The sequence below is a fragment of the Manis javanica genome, chromosome 8, assembly GCF_040802235.1.
Source record: "Manis javanica isolate MJ-LG chromosome 8, MJ_LKY, whole genome shotgun sequence".
Lineage (NCBI taxonomy): Eukaryota > Metazoa > Chordata > Mammalia > Pholidota > Manidae > Manis > Manis javanica.
The window spans coordinates 40,456,668-40,479,121 of record NC_133163.1 but is presented as its reverse complement, the minus strand read 5'-3'; the positions used below and the strand labels follow the sequence as shown (position 1 = coordinate 40,479,121).

The 22,454-nt window shown below is 40.2% G+C and overlaps 1 protein-coding gene across 3 annotated transcripts in view; it reads right to left on the bottom strand.

Moving 5' to 3' along the window:
- Positions 1 to 3,337: 3,337 nt before the first annotated feature.
- Positions 3,338 to 22,454, bottom strand: part of RTN1 (reticulon 1) — a 219,963-nt gene continuing 200,846 nt past the window's right edge. For all 3 annotated transcript variants that reach the window (XM_037006878.2, XM_073242311.1, XM_017679508.3), the window contains 6 exons: positions 13,081 to 13,288; positions 10,967 to 11,105; positions 9,436 to 9,505; positions 8,872 to 8,918; positions 8,728 to 8,786; positions 3,338 to 4,129 (listed from right to left, as the gene is read on the bottom strand). In XM_037006878.2, the coding sequence (XP_036862773.2) occupies positions 4,087 to 4,129; positions 8,728 to 8,786; positions 8,872 to 8,918; positions 9,436 to 9,505; positions 10,967 to 11,105; positions 13,081 to 13,288 (566 nt within the window). In that variant the 3' untranslated portion in view covers positions 3,338 to 4,086. The remainder of the gene's footprint in view (positions 4,130 to 8,727; positions 8,787 to 8,871; positions 8,919 to 9,435; positions 9,506 to 10,966; positions 11,106 to 13,080; positions 13,289 to 22,454) is intronic.

Below are 22,454 nucleotides of genomic sequence, written 5' to 3'. Positions count from 1 at the left end.
TTTTATACACTTAGGTGCTCTGATGTTGGGTATGTATATATTTAGAAGCATTGTATCCTTCTGTTGACATTCTCATCGTTATGTAGTGATCTTCTTTGCCTCTAGACAGTTTTTGACTTAAAGTTTACTTTGCCAATGAGTTTCATACTTTATACTTTCATACTGCTGTTTAGTGTCCTTTAATTTCTACCTGAAAAATTCCTTTTTGGCCTATTAAGGAACAAACAGAGCTAATTCCAGAAGAATTCTTTTAAAAGGCAACCATGGCCTGAGATTCAAAAGAATTTATTTCAATTTACTCCTCAAAGAAAATGTGACCAAACTAATTCAGTAATATTGAATGTATTTAATTAAAGAAAAATTAAGAATAAAAATTGAGGAGCTTGAGTATGGTGCAGTATAAAGCACTAGAGAAGCAGGCTGGAATTAGAAGGAAAATGGCCCTTTTGCCTGCATCAGCAGTTTGTATATCCCCCCCTTAAGCTCACTACCACATTGGCTAACACCAGAGCTTACTGGTGGCGGCTCTTGCACATCCCCCACCTGCTCCTCTACACTCAGAAGAGAGCACTAAAGTTTGGGTGCTCAGCACTGCCCTATTCAAGCACAACATGGCAGCTGCTGGAACATCATAGTAGTGAACCAAGGCCTAGCATCCATCCACTCTCAAGTGCATTTGGATAAGGGAGGAGCTGCTCCACTACTTATCAGTAGTAATTTCTTACAGTGGTAAACAAATAGAAAAACAGGTCTGAGCTCTGCAGAGGAGAAAAAATTTTCACAGTGGCATAAGGGTCATTGTGAGGCCTGAGGTGGTATTATGGGTTGAAATTGTGTCCCCAGAAAAAGATATGTTGAAGTCCCAAACCCAGTACCTCAGAATGTGACCTTACTTGGAAATAGGATCTTTAACAGAGGTAGGCGACTTAAAATGAGGTCATTAGGGTAGGCCTTAGTCCAGTATGACTGGCGTCCTTACACAAAGAGGAAATTTGGACACAGAAGGAAGACAATGTGAAGACATACAGGGAGAAGACAGCCATGTGCCTGGACTGACTCATCTATAAGCCAAGGAATGCCATGGATTGCTGACAACCAGCAGAAGCTAGAAGAGGCAAGAAACAATTCTCCCCTAGAGCTGTCAGAGGGAGCATGGACCTGCTGACACCTGCTTTCAGACTTACAGCCTTAAGAGCTGTGAGAGAACATATTTCTGTTGTCTTAAGTCATCTAGTTTAACAACGCTAGGAAACTAACACAGGTGGGGAAACAGCAGAGGATGTATGAGAGACCCCAGCTCCTTTATTCCTGAAATGATCCAGAAAACATACCAGAGCTTCTTTATCTATGCACACTCTGCTTGCTTCACTTACCCATAGGCTGTAGGGATTTTCCACTGTTCACATCTTCAGAGCAACCTCACTTACTCTGGGTCCCTGGCCACTCACCCTGATCCCATTCTTACCTGTCCACTGGCTCCACACATTATCTCCATCATCCTGAATATCACTTTGACTGATGCTTCCTGTAGAAGCAGGATATTATGTGTCCTATGTTCTATTTGGTAAAATTCTATGTCCACATCTATCATTTTGTAAGGCTGGAGTTTCCTCAGGCAACTTTCTTCACCACTGCCAGCAAATGGAATTCCTCATTAGATCCTCATGAGCAGCTGCTTATGAAAGGAATTCTGGGCCAACAGGAGGGAGGAAAATTCTGCAAATGCAGATGTTGAAGGTTGATTCTACACAGAAAAAGTAATTTAGAAGAATATCTCAAAAGCTAGGGATGGAAAAACACACATGAAAAAATAATCCTCTTCTGTAGCTAGTAATCATAAAAAATAGTAGGCACCAACTACACTGATTGTTTTCTTTCCCCAAACCAGCTCTTCTGGGCTTTCTGAAAATACCTGAGAAATGGTATTGTGTTCTCCTGATCAGCTAGTCTTAGAGCTGGAGTGCACTGCCTGGGGTACAAACTTTGAGGAGGTGCTAACACTCATGGTCGGCCTTGGTCTTGAAACCCCACATCTAGTCAATCCCCAGCTCCAATCTTGCCTCCCACCATGTCATCTCTCAGCTGCTCCTCAGCACATCGTGGGCAACTAGCATGTTGGGCTCATGCAAAGAATCAGGGGCAGGAGAACATCTACCCTCTGTTCTCATGTAGCTGCTTCGGCAGAGGCCTAGTCACTGGTCACCTGTGTGCTATTAGTTATATTACAGTTGTCTCCTGTATTCTACTCTCCAGCCTCATGCATGCTCTGTGCATTTATGTGACTCTGAGGTCTAAAGAATAAAACTCAAACTCTTTAGCATTTAAGTTTCTTAGTATCGTCTTGAGCTACCCTGTCAGATTCACCTGGCACTTCATTCCCACCCTAAGTACCTAAGAACCCAATTCAGCTTATTACTTGCCATCCTCTGTAGATGTCAGGCATGTCCATGTCTCAGCACCTTAGTTCATAGTCTTTCTTCATTCATGAAACTTCTCTGTCTGGAAAAAGCCAGATCAGGACCCAGCTCCAGAGTTTATCTCCCCTGAGAATCCTTCTCTGTTTCTCTAGTTTTGTATCACAGATTTTATTTCATGCTGCCTTTTCTGTAGCTAGCATTTCCACATAGCCACCTTCCATCTCTCTAATTTGGGCTGTTGGCCAGGGCCCACTTGCACTTGCCATTGTCCCACTGCTTTGCACAGAAGCTAACTCTATAAGTACTGAAGCCAAGTATAAAACTGGTCAAAGGTACCTTTGTAAATTGCTAGTCCTTTTTTCTCCCTCTACTTTTATTTCTCCCACTGTTACTATTTTCATCTACATCCACCTCATCATCTTGACTTTTGACCCCAGTGGTGAAATAAAATATGCAATCGGATTTTTATAAAAAGTAGCGAGCAATTGTTAGAAGACTTATCTTGGTGATGGCAGGAATTGTCATCTCTCTTATTCACAGTCCTGTTCTCAGAGCTCAGCACACAGTAGGTGCTCAACAAATAATTACCAAAGAGTGAGTTCAAAGCAATTCTAATTGTTTCATGCCAGTGTTATGTTACATATTACTATAAGAGGTTTATGGAAGGATTTATATCATTTTTAAGGTTTTTAAAAAACTATTTAAAATATCTGCATCAACTCCACAGAATACAATATAAAGAGTGTTTTCCAGTTTTACTTCTCTTCAGTGGTTTCTATTAATAACCCAAAGGAGCCTTAAAGCTGGGGTTGGACCATGTGGTCCTGCAGACAAGTAAAGAGCATTTGCACTCATCCTTCCCAGTGTGTCTTCAGGAGATTTTGCATTTTCTGGTGAGACCACGAGAACAGAGGAAGACGTTTCTACTTTTAGTAACATTTATTTATGCATTCAGTATCAAGTACATAAGTGCAAATATCCAGAGTCCATAGTTAAGTCCATTAGGAACTACAGAGAAGGTAATACAAATTGTAATAAAGTTAACATGCTGGTACTTTTTAGTTACCATACATGTGGATCAGCCCATCAGTACCACACAACCAAAGTACTGCCTGTTTGTTTGGGGTTTATTCATTTATTTAATTACTTTCAGTTATACAAAACTGACAACCATAAGTATGGACAGCTGTTCTTATTTTTATGTTGTATGCGTTGGAAAAACACTAAAACGTTAGTCTACAATTCTATCTATTGTTATTAAAGATTAATCCAACCAGCAACCCAGGGACATAGAAGCGGTTTCCACTATCGCATCAGTGCACTGGGCAGGAAAGGCGTAGCCACAGGGGAAGTCAGAAGCTACAGAGCATTGCAGAGAGAGGGGGAGGACACGGGGGAGGACAGGGAATGGGCTCTCACCATCATGCACTTTTTTTTAGTAACACGAAATTAAAAACCACATCTAATACACTTTTCTCTATACTTTAGTGCTTGACACAAGTGACTCAAATACCCTAAGAGTACAGGAACAGCCTAAAAACAGCTGTTTTAACATTTGTTTCTAAGATTATGGTACTGGGGGAGAAACGATTTGCAGTAACATGTAAGAACAGAGCTGTTACCACTCCAGACATTCCTGTTTGTGTCCAGTGCCCGGTGGGACTTCGGTTTACTCAGCATGCCTTTTAGCGCCTGGGATTTTAGCCTGAATCCTAAAGAGACAATATCAAAAGGTAGTAAATCACAAGTGTTATTAATGAAATCATCTTATGAGTTCTTTCTGTGTGGTTGATTTAATTAGCGAAGTGACCAAATACCTTAATATTCCAAAAGATGATGATAAAGTTGGAGTGTCTATAAACACATTTCTATACAGCAATGAGAAGTGTAAATTAGATAATGAATGGTCTAAGAAAGCTGTAATCCTTAAATTTTAACTTTTTAGGTAGACAAAGATGTTGACTTATTTCATGATTGTAGAAGCTCTGATTTAGTTAGGGTTATCACTTATCACCCAATCTGAGGCACTTCAGGAAGAGAAAGAGGGCTAACTATCCAGGACAGAAGGCATTAGTAGGAATGGTTCCAGGTAAGGAAACTACGGTCACTGTTGGCATAGTCAAACCACTCAGAACTGGAATTAAGAAACCTGAGTCCTAGTGCCAGTTCTACCACTAATTAGCCAGTTAATAAGCTTTCCTGGTCCTGGAGAACCCACCTTTAAAGTGTGGGTATAGGCTAGATATTTCCAGGGCTCCTAAAATTCTGTGATTCTCACAGTATGGCAGCATTACTTAGGGTGGATTTATACTGGAAGCATTTTGTTTTGTTAAAACAGCATTAGGAGCTCATTATGCAGATTTTGATTGAGAGCCTCCTCTCAACCCTTCCAGATGCTGGAATTCAGTGATGAACAAGGGAAAGAAGATGCTTTTTCTCGCAGTGGCCATTCTCACTTTGTCTGAGAAGCCAGAAATAACAAGCAGAACAAACAAGAGGAGTCCAGATGGTGATAAATGCTGTGAAACAAAATAAGACAAGGTGGTATGATAGGAAGTGAGGGGGCAGTGGGGTAAGGTGGGTGGTGCCACTTCAGATCCACTGATCTGAGAAACAGATGCTCCCAGGGCAGGGCAGGGCCACCAGGCAAAGACCTGGGTGTGAAGCGTTTCAGGCAGAAGAAGCTGCGGGTGCAGAGGCCCTGCAGCGAGGACCTCTTAGGGGGTGGGGGGACTTGGTGCTGTTGTGCTTGAGGAGTGGGCAGGGGAGGTCTGAGAAGCATACAGGAGCAAGGTGGTGTCAGAACCTGTGGGCAATGGTAAGGAATAGATCCTAATCTATGTGACGGGAGGCCAATGAAAAATTTTAGTTAGGGGAGTGATGTGATCTGACTCATGTTTACTAAGATCATACAGTGGTGGTGTGAAAAAATGGGGAAATGGGGGTGGGAAACCTGTAGCAGTCCAAGTGCCAGATGGCAGTGACCTGGGCCACATAGCGGGAGTGAGATGGAGAGAAAGGAACAGTCTGGATCTAGTTTGGAGATGGAGCTGCAGGACCTGCCTGAAGGGCTGATGGATGGAATGTGTGGGAAAGGGGAAAAGGAAAAGTGACAAGGAAAATTCTTTGGTTTTTCCCCTGAGCAACCAGATGAATGATGATGCCATTGACTGAGATGGCAATGACTGAAGGAGAAACAAGTTCTGGGTGGAACTGTAAGATCTGTTTGGCCATGCTGAATCTGAAATGTCTACGAACCATTTACAGAACATATCAGAAAAGCAGATGAACAGACCTGGCACCTGGGAGATCTTCTGATTTAGATTTTATACTTCTAGTAATAACATTGAGACTTGTGTTGACTTAAAAAAAAAATGTCTCAGCACATTGTTGATTTGTATTTGGCTGTGACAAATCAATCAGTTAAACTCCCCCAGGTATTTTTTATAGACATTGCTGTTACATCCGATTTCATCTTCCCCTCTTTCCATTCTATATTTATGAGGTTGACATTTTAAAAACCTAAACGTGTGTGTCTGGAGTCCTTGGCATAAAGATAACCTTAGAAGTCACAAGATCGGATGATTGGTGGGACAGAGGAAAAAGAGGCAAGAGAAAACACTGGGGAAAGCAGCCATGGCCCGGGCAGTGTCGCGAGAGCCAGGAAGAGTGTTTAGTGGAGACAGCAGTGGTCACAAAGGGGGTTCTGAGAGGCTGAGTGGTGACTTATCAACATGGAGGTCACTGTGACCCTGAGAAGGAGCACCTTCGCTGCTCAAGGTGAGGGTCTGACTGAAGTAAGCTGGGAGAAAACAGGAAGAGAGGAAATGGAGGCAGCAGAAACAGGAGACTGGAGACTGATTGTGGAAATAAGCCAGTAGCCTCCTAGCTGTTCTCCACATCTCCATTCTCCTCTCCAGTTCTCCTCCCACTAGCCTGTCATAATGATCTGTGCAAAACGCAGGTCTGATGACCTCGATCCCCTGCATAAAAACATCAAGGGATGGCCATTTCCTGTTGGAGCAGAGTCGTAATTCCTTAAAGCACTTAACACTTGACCTCAGCCTCACTTCCTAGATTTTTTTTAGCTGATTTTTACACTCTGATACTTTAGATACACTGGCTGACTCAACTGCCTCCTGAACATGACCTACATTTTCATGCTTCCACCTCTGCTTATATTATATCTTCTTGCAATGTCTTTCCCCTCATCACCTACCTGATGAACATTTACTCATCCTTCACGGCTGCTATAGACAGTCTGTTTATGTCCCTTCCAAATTCATAGTCCACACCTAATCCTCAATGCGTTGGTATTAGGAGGTGGGGCCTTTGGGAGGTGATAGGTCATGAGGGTGGAGCCCTCATGAATGGATAGGTGTCCTATAGAGGAGACCACAGAGAGCTCCCTTCCGCTTCTGCCATGAGAGGACACGGAAGTCTGCAACCTGGGAAGGGTTCTCATCAGAACTCAACCATGTGAGCACCCTGACCTCAGACTTCCACCCTTCAGAGCTGTGAGGAAGAAATTTCTGTTGTTTACAGCCACCCAGTCTATGGTACTGATATAGGGGCCCAAGCTGACTAAGACAAAGGCCCTTATTTTCACAGCTTTCCACTATCCCCTCCAGGCTGGAACAGTTGTTTCCTTGTCTCTCTGACTTTAATGTTTGATACAACTCTATGGTAGTTCTCACATCATCTAGTTATTTCTTTATAATTTCATCCACACTGACAGGTGAGAACTCTGCCAGGGCAGAGATCATTGCATTCATGTTTACCCCTCTGGGCCTGCGTCAAGCAGAACCTGGGACATAACAGGTATGTCTTCTCTTGGAACCAACTAATCTATCAACCAAATACAAAATGAATACATGTGATTTGTTTAGGATCCCCAAATTAAGTATCTGACAACTTAGGACTAGAACTTTTATCTTCTAGTTTCCAAGCTTCTAGAGATCTTTGCTGTAGTTCCCAAACACAGTTTTAACTGGCAAAAGTCACCTGGGGATTTCACTAAAGTATAGATTCCAGGTCCCCAAACCTAGAAATTCTAATTCTCCAAGTCTGTTGTAAGAATCTGGGTATTAGTATTTCTAACTGGTTCCCCAGGTTTTGGCAACACCAAGTTTCATACTATACTATGCTGACATTTCTTAATACAAAATAATGAGTATCAATCCTCAATTTGCTTATTTTCATTTGGTATTGGTTACATCTAGGACTAACCTGATAATTTCAGGCATTTTGAAATGTGCTGTACATCTGATACAGATCCAAATTCACCATGAATTAAAGAGGATGAATATAAACAGCACACAGTAAAAACCAAAAATATTTATGTACTTCAGGAGAGAACTGTAACTGATGATATGGAGATTAAATACCAGAAGAACTTTAAAGTGGTTGACTTTTCTTATTTGTGTCTCATTTTTTACCTCTTTGACTATCTAAAATCCTTCCCTTTAATTCTGACCATCACGTAGGTCCAGCTGCATGAGTCTAAAATTACTAAATGGAGCTCATGTTGACAGGATTTAGTTCTTCTGTGACAAGTATTTGTAAGTGAAGCCCAGCTCAACATTTGATTAAGACAAAATTTTTAATAATAATGACAATGTAAAAACTATCATTTCAGATGGAGACATATCTAAAAATATTAAACTAAGTTTAAGATCATGATTGCTGTGGGTACTTAAAACTGGAATCTTTATCTCCTAATATGGAAATAGCCATAAAGCAGAGTCTATTTAAGATTCAAAAAGCAATGGTGATAATTAAGTAAGCAAGCACAGCATACTTGTTGAGTTGAAATGATGTAACTTAAAATGTCACAGAAGTTTTTAGGATTTTAAAAAATTTCTGAAGCTTTAGAAATAATTTCAATGGTTTACAAAATCAGTGATATTTATTGTTTAAAAGATTGAAAATGTTTGCTAACTTAATCACTTTTATTTCAACTAAACTGTTTTAAATTTTTCTTTTCTGAATCAGGCTTCCTTCTTTTCTACAACCCATCTCGTTCTTGGGCATGAGTGAGTTTCCAGACAGACCTTCGTATCACTCATACATTAAACCTCATTCATTATGATACTGGAAATAAACCAGTGAAAGTTCTGTTTGAGTTTTAAAATGTATACTTATTTTCTGGAATAATCTCATTGGGAAGGCTATGAATATATGACCTAAATAAGTGAATGGTCATAAGTCAACCTATTATTTTATTATCTTTTTATCACGCCTACCTAATCCACTTAAATGCCTGCTTAAGACAGTCTCTCCTTTTTATAGATTGCAATATGTGACTTACTTTGCCACAACAGCATTTATATGAGTCCTCACAAGTCCCAGATATTGGTCAATCTGTGCCTATAAAGAGAAAGAAATCATGAGCACATCCAATGGTCATGAGGTCAAGATTTAACATGAATGTTTGACACCACATAGAACTTACCTGGTGCTTAACATACACTACAGGTAGAGTAAACATTGAAACCACAGCTGGGATGAAAAACAAATATAGTATTAAAATTCTGAGCATAATCAGTGACAATAAGCTTATAGATACATTTTTATGTAGTTACATGATATTATAGCATTATTTCTAATAGCCAGCATTCTTGACAAAAGATGGCAAGGCAGTTCATAAGGAGAACAAAGTGATGCTAAGCCCTTTACAGATATTAAGTCATTATTCCTGGAATAAGGGTGAACTTACCCCTTCTAAAATGTAAATGAATTTCTGCCCATAACTGTTACTGTAAACAGATATAGATAAGAAGCCAAATAAAATCATTTGTGGCTGAAAACTTCAGATTAAGAAATTTATTATTAATGTGTAATACCTATTATACTCTTTAATTGAACTATGATGGTCAGGAAATGTGCTACACTTATGGATGCCTGGCATTTGTTCCTAGAAATCTATGAAAAAAAGCTAACAGCTAACAGCTAACAGCCTAGAAAGCTTTATACTCATGAGTATGAGAAGGAAGACATAACACTCATTTGTACTTGCCCATGAGCAGCAGGGTCAGGCCATTGAAGAGGGCGCCAACGTAAGTCAGGAGCCACATCAGAACTGCAAACTGAAGAATAAAATACTTATTACAACTTCTAAATCCATCTGTGACAAATAATGTCATTTCACTGACATTTTTTTAGATTAAAATTTTAGATTTAATCTAAAATTTTAGATTATAATTTTAGATTAAAATTTGAAGCAAAATACATCAAGGTTTTAAAAGAGCATTTAAACCTCATCACAGAATTACTGGCAGAGGATGCAGGCTTTACTTCTCTTAGAACTTGCTTGGATCTCTCTGTTGGAAGACTTAAGGGACTCAGTGAAATAATACTCTATGGCACAGGTCAGCAAACTATGGCCCCTGGCTTGTTTTCGTATGGGCCCATGAGTTAAGAATGGATTTTACATTTTTAAATGGTCAGATAGAATCAAAACAAAAATAACATTTTGTGATACATGAAATCGACATGAATTCAATTTTCAGCATTCATAGTAGCTTTACTGGCACACAGCCAGCCATTTATTAGCTATTGTCTTTGGCTGCTTCCCTGCTTACCATGGCAAAGCTGAGTAGCTGTAACAGAGATTGTGTGGCTTGCAAAATCTAAAAAAATATTTACTATACGGCCTTCTACAGTTCAGTTTGCCAACCCCTGTTGTAGCCCACAATTTTTAATTACAAATATAAACAGAATTGTCACTGTAAACACCCTAGGGTAAGTAATTACAGTCTGTCTGGTACCTCACTTTAGTCATTACTTGTCAAGATATTATTCCAGGGAAGCATCTTGAGGGTCAAGGCCACATCACTCCCTTTTCCTTCTGCCCTGCCTGGAACAGTCACTGGGCAGCCCCTGGCACAAGGCCTCTCCCTGGTGCGCACAAAGTGCCCTGGGGACACAGGGAATGCAGCAGCCTCACTCAGGCCCTGCCGAACCATGATTGCTTGACTTCAGTTTTACATGCATACCCCAGGGTGAAAGCTGCTTATTCAAAGAAACCTGGTGAGTTCAATGGGAGCCCTGAGAGAAAACCCAGGTGCTGAGGTCCTCTCCCTTTAGAAGGCTCTGCCTCATAGCTCATATTTGGACATATCACTGTTAACAGAGTCCAGAGTTTCTCTCAGTGAAAAAGCTTATGTTTTTCACATTCCCCAGACTATGTTTTTTATTTTAAAATTAAGAAATTGGCTGAGGAATTGAAAATGGTAGGAGAAACAATCTGATGTGTTGTAAGAAGTATAGAAGTGGAAGCTGTGTGACCTGGGTTTGATCCCAGCTAGGCCAGAGACTTACTGGGCAACCTCAGGAAAGTGCCTTACCCTCTCTGAGCCAAAGTTTCAGTATCTGTGAAATAAGGGCATTAAAGTGGATGAGCTCTGGGTTACCATACAGCTAGCGGTTTTTGGACTCTAGATATAATTAGCATTTGCTTTCCATTCTCCCTAATTTGCTGGTTTATATTATACCTTTAGGGAAAACCAAATTCAAGACTGTGAAGTGAATGGCTTGAGCAATCATACTTTTAAGGAATCCACCAGGTCCTGGACAAGGAAGAGCCTCCTCAGTTCTTTAAGCGTGTTGTTCACATAGAACTGCAGACAGTCGGTGTACTTCTGAATCTGCTCCTGAGAAAGGGTGATCTCCAGCTCCAAGTAGGCCCTGTCGACAGACCATCCCCACAGAGATCTCCATCAAAGGGAATTACAGAACAGCACAGTTTTCCTTTTCCCACTCTGAGAATGACAGCTGGGTCATCTCTGGGGACTTTATACCAGCCAGTGGGCTGCAGGGCACCACACCCACCTGCTTCCAGTACGCCAGAGAGCCCAGTAATCATGGCTCTGGGAGGCGTGCTGTGACGATTTCTTTCTCCCAAAGACAGCACTCTAGTGTGAGCTGATTAATTCAGAGCAGCTGGCTGGCACCAGAGAACCATCCAAAATCAATTCATTCACTGAATTCTCCATACATTACATCGTGTCCCACCAGGTAATTGTGAAAGTCCTCATTTCTTGATTGCATGGAGATGAATTATATTTTAAATAATTGGGGTAAAAAAATCCTAGCTGCCAACTATCATTTGTCACCCAAACTTTACTATTTCATGTTTAAATTATGGAAAATAATTCCAGGTTTTATCCAGGGAGTTCTGAAAACTCAAGTGACCTGCCATATTATAATGCTTATTGGTTCTAGTAAGAGCAAGACTTTTAGTAACTGCATTTTTCATTGTTCAAACTGTCAAATGTAACTCTTGGTTAGGTAAACCACCAGGCTTCTCAAATAGTTCTTCCTCCTGTTGCGGGCTGGTCCCCACAGGGAGCTGGTCCTTCCTCCCTCCTTCCTTCCCTCCACTCTGTTTTAAGACAGGGCCGGTTGTCTACTCAGAGGATATTTCTGGAGTTCTTACAGAATTTAGGTGCTTACCTATCTCTGGGAATTGAGATGAAAAGAGTAAAGCAGCCTTTGGCTTGAGTTTCAGGCAGTTTATGTTGAAATGTTATGGCTTTCCTCCTACTTAGAAATAAGTAAAAAAAATACTGATTTGTCTAGATAGTATGTTTTGATTCAAAATTTACTCTGAGTCAGATATTTCTTCTACTGATAACATCTCAGCCAAAGGAAAGTTTGATATTTTAAATTTGTCTCCTAAAGAAAGATAAAGTAGTTGAGCCAACTGTAGTCAGATCCTTGGTCCTGTACTGGTATTGGAAAAAATAAGTCAAATGAGAGACAAGTCCCCTGTAACATGACACCCTTGGGAGCCAAGGATATGGGAGAAACCAGCCCTGTATGGAGGGCTGGGGGCAGGGGCTGGGGCAGGATGGGGACCTAAAGGACTACGGCAGCAGGTGGGCCCACTGAAGTAGGCACATATATACCCTGGTGAGATAACCCTCCACTTGTCTGCTTCCTGGCTAGGGAACTTCTGCAGCCACGCCAGAGCCCAGCAGACCCATTAACTGTGCATAAGAAGGCCAAATGCATCTCACAAGCAAGAATGCTCAGACTGGAACTGTGTCTGACTCTGAGGCCAGGAGCCAGAGCCTAGGCAGGGAGGTCTGATGCCCAGCCCTTTCCCTTTTGTTAGTAAGCCCCCAACACAGAGTTTTTTTCCCTTAAGAGTCTGGTCCTCTGGGTCTTGATTCAGCTGGCTGGTGAGGGTGAACCACGGAGGAGGCAGAGCATCCCCAGTGAGCCTCTGATTTTCCTGCCCTAAACAGGGATTATACGTAATACCCTGCCTTCTTCACAGGGCTGTGGGAATTGATTATTGAGACACTCCTTAAATTATAAAACATTGCATACAGATAATGGATTATGATTACCATTAGTAATAATTACATATAAATATAAATATATGTAAATTTATATTCAATATACATATTAAATATGTAATATGTAGTCAAAATATAAAAACTCAATAAAGCAATACATGTTCGAATAGAGATGATTGGGTTTGCTTTAGAAATTCCCCAGAAATGTTAGATATGAAAAGATAGGGTTAGGGATACTCTAAGAGATCTGATAGGTCTTGGAGAAACATGACCCAAGTGCATGGGGGCTGAAATGAGGCAGAGGGAAAGAGCCAAGGGGGAGGCTGGGCAAGGGCTGATCCCGCTCGGACACTCACTTAAAAGGGTGGCCCTCGTCGGTTTTCTGCACAGCTTGTAAAACAGACTTGTAGATGCGGAAGCTGATGGTGGCCGAGAGCGCGGCAAGAGCCAGGTAGGCCACGACGCTCACCACGCTGAACTGGGTCAGGGAGAAGAGCAGCAGCAGGAAGCTCCCAAACACTATCCCCGTCTGCTTGATGTCCTGCCAGTACAGCAGGTCAATAGCTGTGGGGCGGACACAAAACACACACACACATGCCACTTAGCGCCGGCAGCGCCGCGGGGGAGCCACTGCCTTCCGTGAAGCCCTGGTGGCTGCAGGGGCTCCCCGGGCCTTGGGACTCCTGAACACGAGTGAGCAGACACAGGGTTATGCCCAAGGCACTTGCTGTCATTCCATTTTGCTTTGGAAGACTCCTTTCCACCCTGAGGATAGTTCACAAATTCACAGATAAGAAAAGGCTGTCCAATCTCCGATGATGGTATCTCTGTGGACTTATCTTGTGGGGTCCACCATCTGTACAGTGGCCTAAATTACGTGACTTTGAAACAAAATTAAAAATACAGAGGACTCTGTGAAGTACCTGTCCTCTTTTCTGGATGGCTTTGTGTGCACCTTGATGCCTGCTGACAATTTTATGTCTCATTGGTGGCCTGTAGAAGTGTACATCAGTCATACAAGTGTCTCTGCTGCTGAGAAGGGGCAGTAACAGTGGCAACAGTGGCTCTGGAGAAACGGTGCTTCCCAAAGCATGGCGACAGGCCCAGGAGACACCAGGAAATGCCATAGGTTTCTGAATAAAGAGATGGCCTGCTTCTAAAACTAGCAAACCTGAAGGGATTAATAGCTGTCTCAAGAATCCATGGAGCTGATATCTGGATTACACCATTTTGTACAGCATGATTTGTTTGCTTACATGCTATAATTTAAAAATCTGAAATTTAGCTCTAAAATGTAGAACACATCTATCACTCAGTTATTCCCCTTTCAACTCAGAAATAAAACATTAATAAAGAATAAAGCCATGATGCTTCAAATATGATACAAATTGGAAATATTGAGTATTCCAGTCACTAGATTATGAAAAAACATAAAAATATTCCTGAAGAATAATGCAAATTTAATATAAATGCAAATTTATTCTCCAATTAGGCAAGTAACAGTTTTTTCAATTAAGATATAATTGACATATTACATTGTGTAAGTTTAAGGGGTATAACATGTTGGTTGGATATATTTATATTGTGATATGATTACCACCATGGTTAACATCTGTCATATCACATACTTATTAGCTAACATCTCTATCATATCACACATACACTTATCATTTCTTTTTTGTGGTGAGAACATGCAAGATCTGGTCTCTTAGCAAGTTTGAAGTTTATAACAAGGTATTGCTGACCGTATTTACTATGCTGTGCATTAGATCCAGAATTTATTCATCTTCTAATTTGCAAGTTTGTACCTTTGAACAACATCTCCCCAATTCCGAGCCCTTCATCCCCATAACCACCATTCCACTCAGTTTCTACAAACTTGGCTTCTTTAGTTTCCACATGTAAGTGATATCATATAGTATTTGTCTTTCTCTGACTTATTTCACTTAATATAATGCCCTCAAGGTCCAACCCTGTTGTTGGAACAGTTTCTATAGAATGTTACGTCAATAAATTTTAAGAAAGACAGACATAAAGTTTCCATCTCATAAGCAAAAGAAAGTGGCAGTTGGTTACACTACCAGTTTCATGTGTAGTGTACTTGGAGACACCTGCTTTGCAGTAGTAGATACCAGTCACTTGCTCAAAGGAAAACAGAGGTGGCCAGGTTGAAGAGAGCAGGGAGCTGCTCCCATCACACACAGGTGTGTAACCAGCTGAGCATGCTAGAAAGGCCACACAGCCTAGTGGCAACCCTGATGCTGGGTAGAAGGGGTATACAGCATGCTGCAAAGAATTGGCACTCTGTAGCCGACTTACCTGGGCTGGCTGGAGAGTAAAGAAGGAGCTTAAAAGTACAGGGGAAGGGGCTCTTTCATAAAGACTGAGGATGCCCCAGCAATCTGAAGCTGGAGGAGAATTTACTTGTGAGCTGATCTCTCATCTATTCCCACTTACTCACCTTTGCCCACTACCTGGGCCCAGCGACAATAACTTAAAAAGACTACAGGAGTAGCCATTTTGTTGGGCAAATATTTTTTCCCTTTCTCCTATACTTCTATGGCATAAGAAGTGGAGGAGATGATTACAGACATGTTTTGGGATAAAACAAAGATTTTGTTTTCTCTTTGAGTGGGGCAGTTCTACAAGTAGGTCTCCAGGGGCAAAGGAAAAGCATTGCTGCTCCAAAACCTCTCTTCTCCAAGCCCCAATCACCAGTCATATTGACTGACATTCCACTATTAGAAATTCATCCCTTTGGATTCATCCTTTTTATCTTCAAAGTATTTGTTGTCATCTTTTTTTAATGCAAAGATCCCAGAAGCAGATAATGCATTAAAGATTAGCTTGTCATTAACAAGGAAATTAAAATGAGTTCACCATGTGATTTTCAGTTTAGAATTCTTTGTTGAGAACAAAGCACCAAAGTGGTAATCCTTTTCAGGCAAAGACAGGGATCTTTTGGAAGACATGACAACAAAACCCTGGGCCCTGGGTAGATGACAGAAGTGGGAGAAGAGGGGATCTCCACGGAAGTCTAGCTGCTCCTGGGGTTGAAGGGATCTAGAGACAACAAATTGAGGTAAGCCTAGGCCTCTAGGACTAAAGTCCAGCAGGGTTAAAGGTCCCTGAGGAACTGGAGCCTCCTGGTATTTATTCTGTTTTGTGTAGGGCAGGGGATAAGGAGAATAAAAAGGAGACTAAAATACACCATTATCTGCAGTGTTCCTCTTCCATATTTGTTCATTTAGTCAGTATTTACTGGGCAAGGATAGGCACCAGGCTTTGTGCTAGGGATATCAAGATGAATGAATAGTTAAAAACAAAGAAAAACTACATGCAAATAAGTAAGTTGTAAACTTCTGTTTTATGACATCCACAGAGTCACGTGGCTGACACACTTAGAAACAAGTAGGCTGACCCATCTCTGAGATGATGTGAAGGGGCACGGGAGACCCTGCAAGAGGTTTTCAGGCAAAGAGGAGACAGAATTTGCTATTTTCAAGTGAATACCCTTCCCTCCTTAACAAACTGTTTAACGCATTTTAAAAATGGTGTGCCCTCCAGAAAAGCCTGAATCTCTGGATACCTGTTTAAACAGCTGGAGAAAGGGCAGCCCATAGGTATGCGCTTTTCTTGAAGAAACTGTGGGCAGACAGCATTAGCTATTAACTAAGTAACTTAAGTTTGGTATTTAGTCATTACATAACAGGCCTTTTGATCAGCTTGCTAAGGTTGCTTAACACAGGAGGCTAACACAAGATTTACCTTAAACACATCAAATGGGATGTTGATTCTGGGTACTTTATGACATGATTATTTATATACATTCTGAAATGCTCAGTATGCTTTTAGATATTACACCATTTAAACCTCACAATAAACTCCATTAAGTAGGTATATTACAGGCAAGGAAACTAAAAAAGTTAAGAAACTTGTCTACTGACTAGTTAATACAAGCAAGATCAAACCCTAAGTTTGATGTTTTTTCCAAAACAAAACAGTTGCCTATCTTACATTAAATGCTTAGATATTAAATGTCCTCCAAAGTGTGCAAAATTAATTGGGGCAACCTGATTATATTTAAATCTGCTTCCAGGGCTAGACATTTAAAGTGAAATTTTTTAAGTGAAAATGAGTCATTATTGAGAGCAAGCAGAGTTTGGTCATCTATCCATCTAGTAAGTGCAAGAATAAAGAGCATGTGTTGTTCCTGCTTTTTAAGGAACCTACGATCTAGCTGGGAAGACTGGACATTCACTTGAAAAATGCTGAGTTAATGCCAATCCATCTTGTGTTGACAGAGGTGGCAAAAGTTGAATTCAAGGAAGTATAATACTGGAATTAGTGAAAGAGGACGTGGGATGGTGTGTGAATATGGCGAACAATTTGTTAAGAAGACGGGGTGGATAAAGGGAAATATTATGAAGGTTTAGTTGTTAAGAATGGTGACTCATTAGCTGTGGGAGAAAGGAGGAAGAGCCAATTAAAGGTGAAAGCAACAGTTCAAAGCTGGGTGACTGAGTGGTGAGCATCACTGACAAAAACAGGAAATGGGAGGATGTGCAAGTTTGGGGAAAAGCTGGCACTTGTGTTTAAATCTCCTGGTTCTGAGTGATGCCCTGAAAGCAGGGCATTTTGACATAGCCCAGGGCAGAGATGAGCTAGGGCCAGCAGGTGGGATGAGGCAGACAGTGACACACAATACTTGTTAACTGTTTCAAAGCTTGGAAAGTAAATGACTTGTTTTTCTAGGTTTTGTCATAGTAGCCCTGTTAAATGGCCAGGAATATCATATTCTAGTGACATGCAGATGAATATGTATGGTAGGCAACTGGAAATGCAGGGCTGAAATGTGGTAAAGAGGGCTGAATATTTATTTTTGGGTGTATTCTGAGTGGAAATGATTGAAGCCATGAGAGTGGAGGAAACCTTCAAGAGAGAAGAGACTAGGGGATGAAACCATAGTCTAAGATGCAAATGTGTAAGTGGAGCCACGGAAAGAGCCCTGTCAGAGGTTAGAACGGGCACCATGGCAGCGCAGGGTACGGGAGCCAAGAAGGAAACTTCCCAGAAGAAAGGAAGGATGCAGTGAGGAAGGATGCAGACAGAACAAAGGAAATCAGACCTGAGAAAGGGCCACTGGATTTGGAGCCTGGAAGGCTGCTCATAACTTGGTGGAGAGTGTTAGGGGTCTTGAGGAGGGAAGGCATATTGCAAAGGGTTGGGTAGGTGGTGGGAAGTTCCAAGTAATAAAGAGCTTAGTAAATAAACTGGTAGTTTGGGGAGTAGTAGAGAAAATAAACCTTCAGGTTGAGCAAAACCTAGGAATGTTAGGGGAAAGGTTGGAGTGAGGACTCTGGAAAGAGGAACCACCAATGCAGCCAAGTCCCAGAGATGGCAGGGATGGGAGTGCAATTAGTCATAGCTCTTTTCAAAGAAGGGCGAAGGATGAAAGGCTGGGTAGAGAGGGAGACATTTTGAGAAAGTACAGGCATAGCTGCGGGTAAGTGTTGAGGGGACAACATAAAGTGGCCTGAAATGGCTTAAGGTGCATTTACTCAAATCTCCCCTGAATAATGAATCACAAGGTCTTCCTGAGACTGTTGATGGGGGCAGGGTTTGAAGATTCTAGGAAAGGTAGAGACCTGCGTTGATCACATAGTAGCAATGAGCCCAGAAATGTGGCCAGTCCCAGCTGGCCTGTACTGCAAGTATAAACTAGTATCAATTTTCAGACAGTCCAAAAAAGGATGTGAAGTATCTCATTAACGCTTTTTTTTTGGAAAAGCTAATACTCTGGCTATGCTGGAATAAATCAAACATGTTATCAAAATTAATTTTTCCTGTTTCTAATAGTTTTTAATGGAGCTACCTGAATATTTAAAATTACATATGTGGCTCACATTCTATTTCTATTGGACAGGGCTGATCTAGAAAAACACAGTAAGGATTCAAAAAGGAATGAATAAAAGGGCTGCCAGAAAATGAAAAGGATTTGGCTAAAGTCAAGGATCTCTATTGGATTCAGTCACCAGGATTGGAGGCTGGGTCTTCTGAGCAGTAGACAGTGGGGCTGACCCAGGGCTGGGAACTGGCTCCAGAAGCATGGCTGAGGAGTTGAAGATCCAAAAGGAAGAACTGAAGTGAACAACTTGGACTCAAGCTGGAATGGCAGGCAGTAAAGGCCATTGGAAACTCTTGTGTTGGGAGAATGGCAGTGGCTGTGTGTGGTCAGAGCGCCAGCAAATGGCTTGAGGCTCTGATGAGTCAGTGGAAAGGGTAGGAAGTGAAATGTGATCAAGAAAAGGATTTCTGTGTTCCCAATCTGCTGTGTAAATGCCAGTTCTTCACATTTTAATTTTGCTTAGAGTGATGCAAACTTGTGTAGGCAGCTTTCTAGCACCCAATCCAGAAAAATGGGTATTTGAAAAAGTTTCCTTAAAATCCAAGTTAAAAAAAAAAAAAAAGGAACACTATAACTGCAACAAATTACCCTAAGTAGTGTTTGGGTACAAGGGAGAATACATAGCTTTTCTCTTCTTTCAGTACCCTCCTTACATAGGAAGGTCAGGTGAGGGGGTGAACACCTGAGTACACTCCCACTAAGCATACTTAGTAGGACAGGTAAACTACTGCATTGTTTTGCTAGTTACAAAAGTTAAAGCTGCCCTGCTAAAAACCAAGGAGCAATGGGCTGGCTTTGAATTGAGAGAGCAGTGTGTCCTACCAATTTGGTAAATGGACTGGGTTTGGTGATCTCATCCGCGTCCCTAAACCAAAGTCAGGAACAGACACACAGCCTGCCTGAGGCTGAGTTAGAACTAATTCAGTCAAGGGTGAACTGGCAGTTTTGAAGAATCCTAATCCCAAATGGTGAAATCAGGGCTACCCTCATTTCCATAATTCAATCAGGAACAGAAGAGAAAAATAGACGTGAACCAAGGTTTGAATTAATAACTGAATGGAAATAAAATGCTGTGTCAAATTTCTAGATAGAAAGCCTATTGCTGTGGTCCAAAATATTTTGGTTTGGGAAACTATTTTAAATCTATTCAATTATATGATTTAATAGTAGCTGCAGTATTCAGAAAGTTTATTAAAAATGTATGAACTGAAAAGACAGTGGTACAGCTATTCATATTTTATTGATAAGGCAAAATGTGGCATAAGTGAATGATATAAAATGAAAATAAATTTTGCACAATTATCTGTATTATGGCACCATATTCTTAAATGTATTTATTTATATTCCATCTTGATCTAGTAAAAACTTCAGGCAGCATTACACCACTTGCTATGTGACAAGATAATGCTACTTTTTGAAAGGCCAAGTGAGAAAATCCTATTCATATATAGTGCATGCTTTTCAAGCACTTGGATTGTTGAAAATAACAGGCTGATTTTTACTCACTTTTTAGCAAACTTCCAATAATTGACTAAAATTCTTGACTACTTTCGGAAAAGGATTAGAAAGGTAGAAAAACCTCAGTTCTTTATAATCCAGTATCCAAAATAGTAATAGTCAAAAAAATTTCTTGCACTGATTTTCATGAGGCAAACAAAATATCACCACCAAAAGTTAACAAGAAGAAACTGCAGTAACTTGACCTACTTTAACTTTCCCTCATTTTGCCATCAAACTAGAGAAACAATGGAAATAGATGTAATAAGATACTTAAAAAATACATGGAGACCTTCAAAGATGACATCTTCTAGTTATCTAATCCATGGGTTTCATTTGCCATGAGATAGTCTCTACATAAATTAAAACTTTAAATGGCAATCCCGGAGCCCTGAGCCAGAGTGGAAACTGCTAGAACAGACTTTTGCTGACAAGATGCCTGAAGTGATTCCACTTTCCAGGCCTTTCTTTCACACATCTTAAATGCAGCCAAGATGACTGTCAAGAAAAAAATGTTAACACTATATTCCTAGATGCTTAAATAATTACATGGATGCTTTGAAAGGGAAGATACATTATACCTGGTGCCCCATGTAGAGTAGAAGAGTACAGCATTAATTCATATGGATGATCCTCTACACTAAATGAGCTTTGGTGGAACAATGAGAATGAAGGATTTGATTGCCAAAGTAAGAGCCAGCACCAATATCTGATGCTTTTCTTCCATGGGAGACAAATGCAAATGAATTCTTCTGATTCTACCCTTCAGATTGGACTAAAGGCAAAAACTACTTTTATGTTTTTGTGAATTTTATGAAACAGCTGAATGTGATGCCTGTTGGCTAGTTTTAACCACTAGACCATATTCTCTGTGTTGCAAAATTAACACGATGATGCTTAGGCCGGTTGTCACCTTGGTGGTGGGCCTGGCCAGGAAATGAAACAGCAGGGCTCAGCATTTAAGATAGTTTGGCCAGCTTTTCATGCTAAACCTCCAGCAAATGGGCTCATTTGGAAGGGTCTCCATGGGGGAACTGGCATCAGAGGAGAGGATGACCATATGGAGAGAAGACAGGCTTTGCACATGGTAGCTGAGCAAGGCACACAGAAAGATTTGTAAGGTAGTGAATAATGAATTTTATATGCTTTTGATCAAAATCAAAACCGTTCATTTGGTCAGTGGTCATCAATCTTATTAGCCACAAAATCTTTAAGTCTGGACTGCACCTTAAAATTCATCACTGTTTTTGGAATACAAAAGAACCATGGAGGTAGACAGCTGTTGGTTCTTTATAAAAAAATGATATATTTAACATTTTTGACCAAGACCAAATGGCAAAAATATTTCTTGAACTAAAAAGATATAAGAAAAGGAAAAGGAACAATTTCTCATCACACCTCTGCCACATTCAATAAAATATTATGTTCTTTCTGACCCCTGTTAACCACTAGATTTGATCTACAGTTTGGTAAAATGTTTCTGAAGACAAGACATAAAATATGACTACAATTGAAGCATGCCCATTGTGAAGCGGATGGAACTGCAACAAATTCTAAAAATTAAAACCTTTTAAATTTGATACTTTTCATTTGTTCAAAATTAACAGGAGTTTGGGCAAAGGACTTGAAAGTAATGTTTGAATCACTTTCCCCCCTTTGGCAATAAAGGAACTAAATAAAAATGTAAGGATTTGATTTTGTGAAACAATAAGACAACTTTGCTCAGATTTAACTTAAAAATATAGTTAAAACATATCTTAAAAACATATCTAAAAGAAATAGAATTCTATACTTCTAAGTTCTAAACCTCAACAGTCATCTTATTTAAAATATATGTTATAAATTTGGAATACAATTATAATTATCAAAGTTTTAAAATACTTAGTTACTTAACAATAATAATTTAATGTATTTATTATTATTGTCACCTAGGCAGATGGCTTTTAAAAATTATTAATGTCAAATTCTCAGCAATCATGATTCTTTGAATGGTTTCGTACACTTTCATAAGAATTAGATGGTGACAATATATAAATATTAATATAAGGCCAAATATGTACACAACTTGACTTAAAAGATCAGGTTGAGAAGGATGGGAAATTTGGTGGAAAATTTAATTATTTCCAAAACAAAACGTGATAATCTGAAAGCTATCCATTTATGTTTGCCTTTGTTTGTTGGAATTAGTGGATTTTAGAATTTATTTTTAATATAGGCTAATTTAAAATATACTATTTCAGATTATAACAGACTATTTTAACAGATTCTGTTCCCAAATTTATTAGTCTAAAGATGAAAAACAATTAAGTAAAGAATATTATTTCA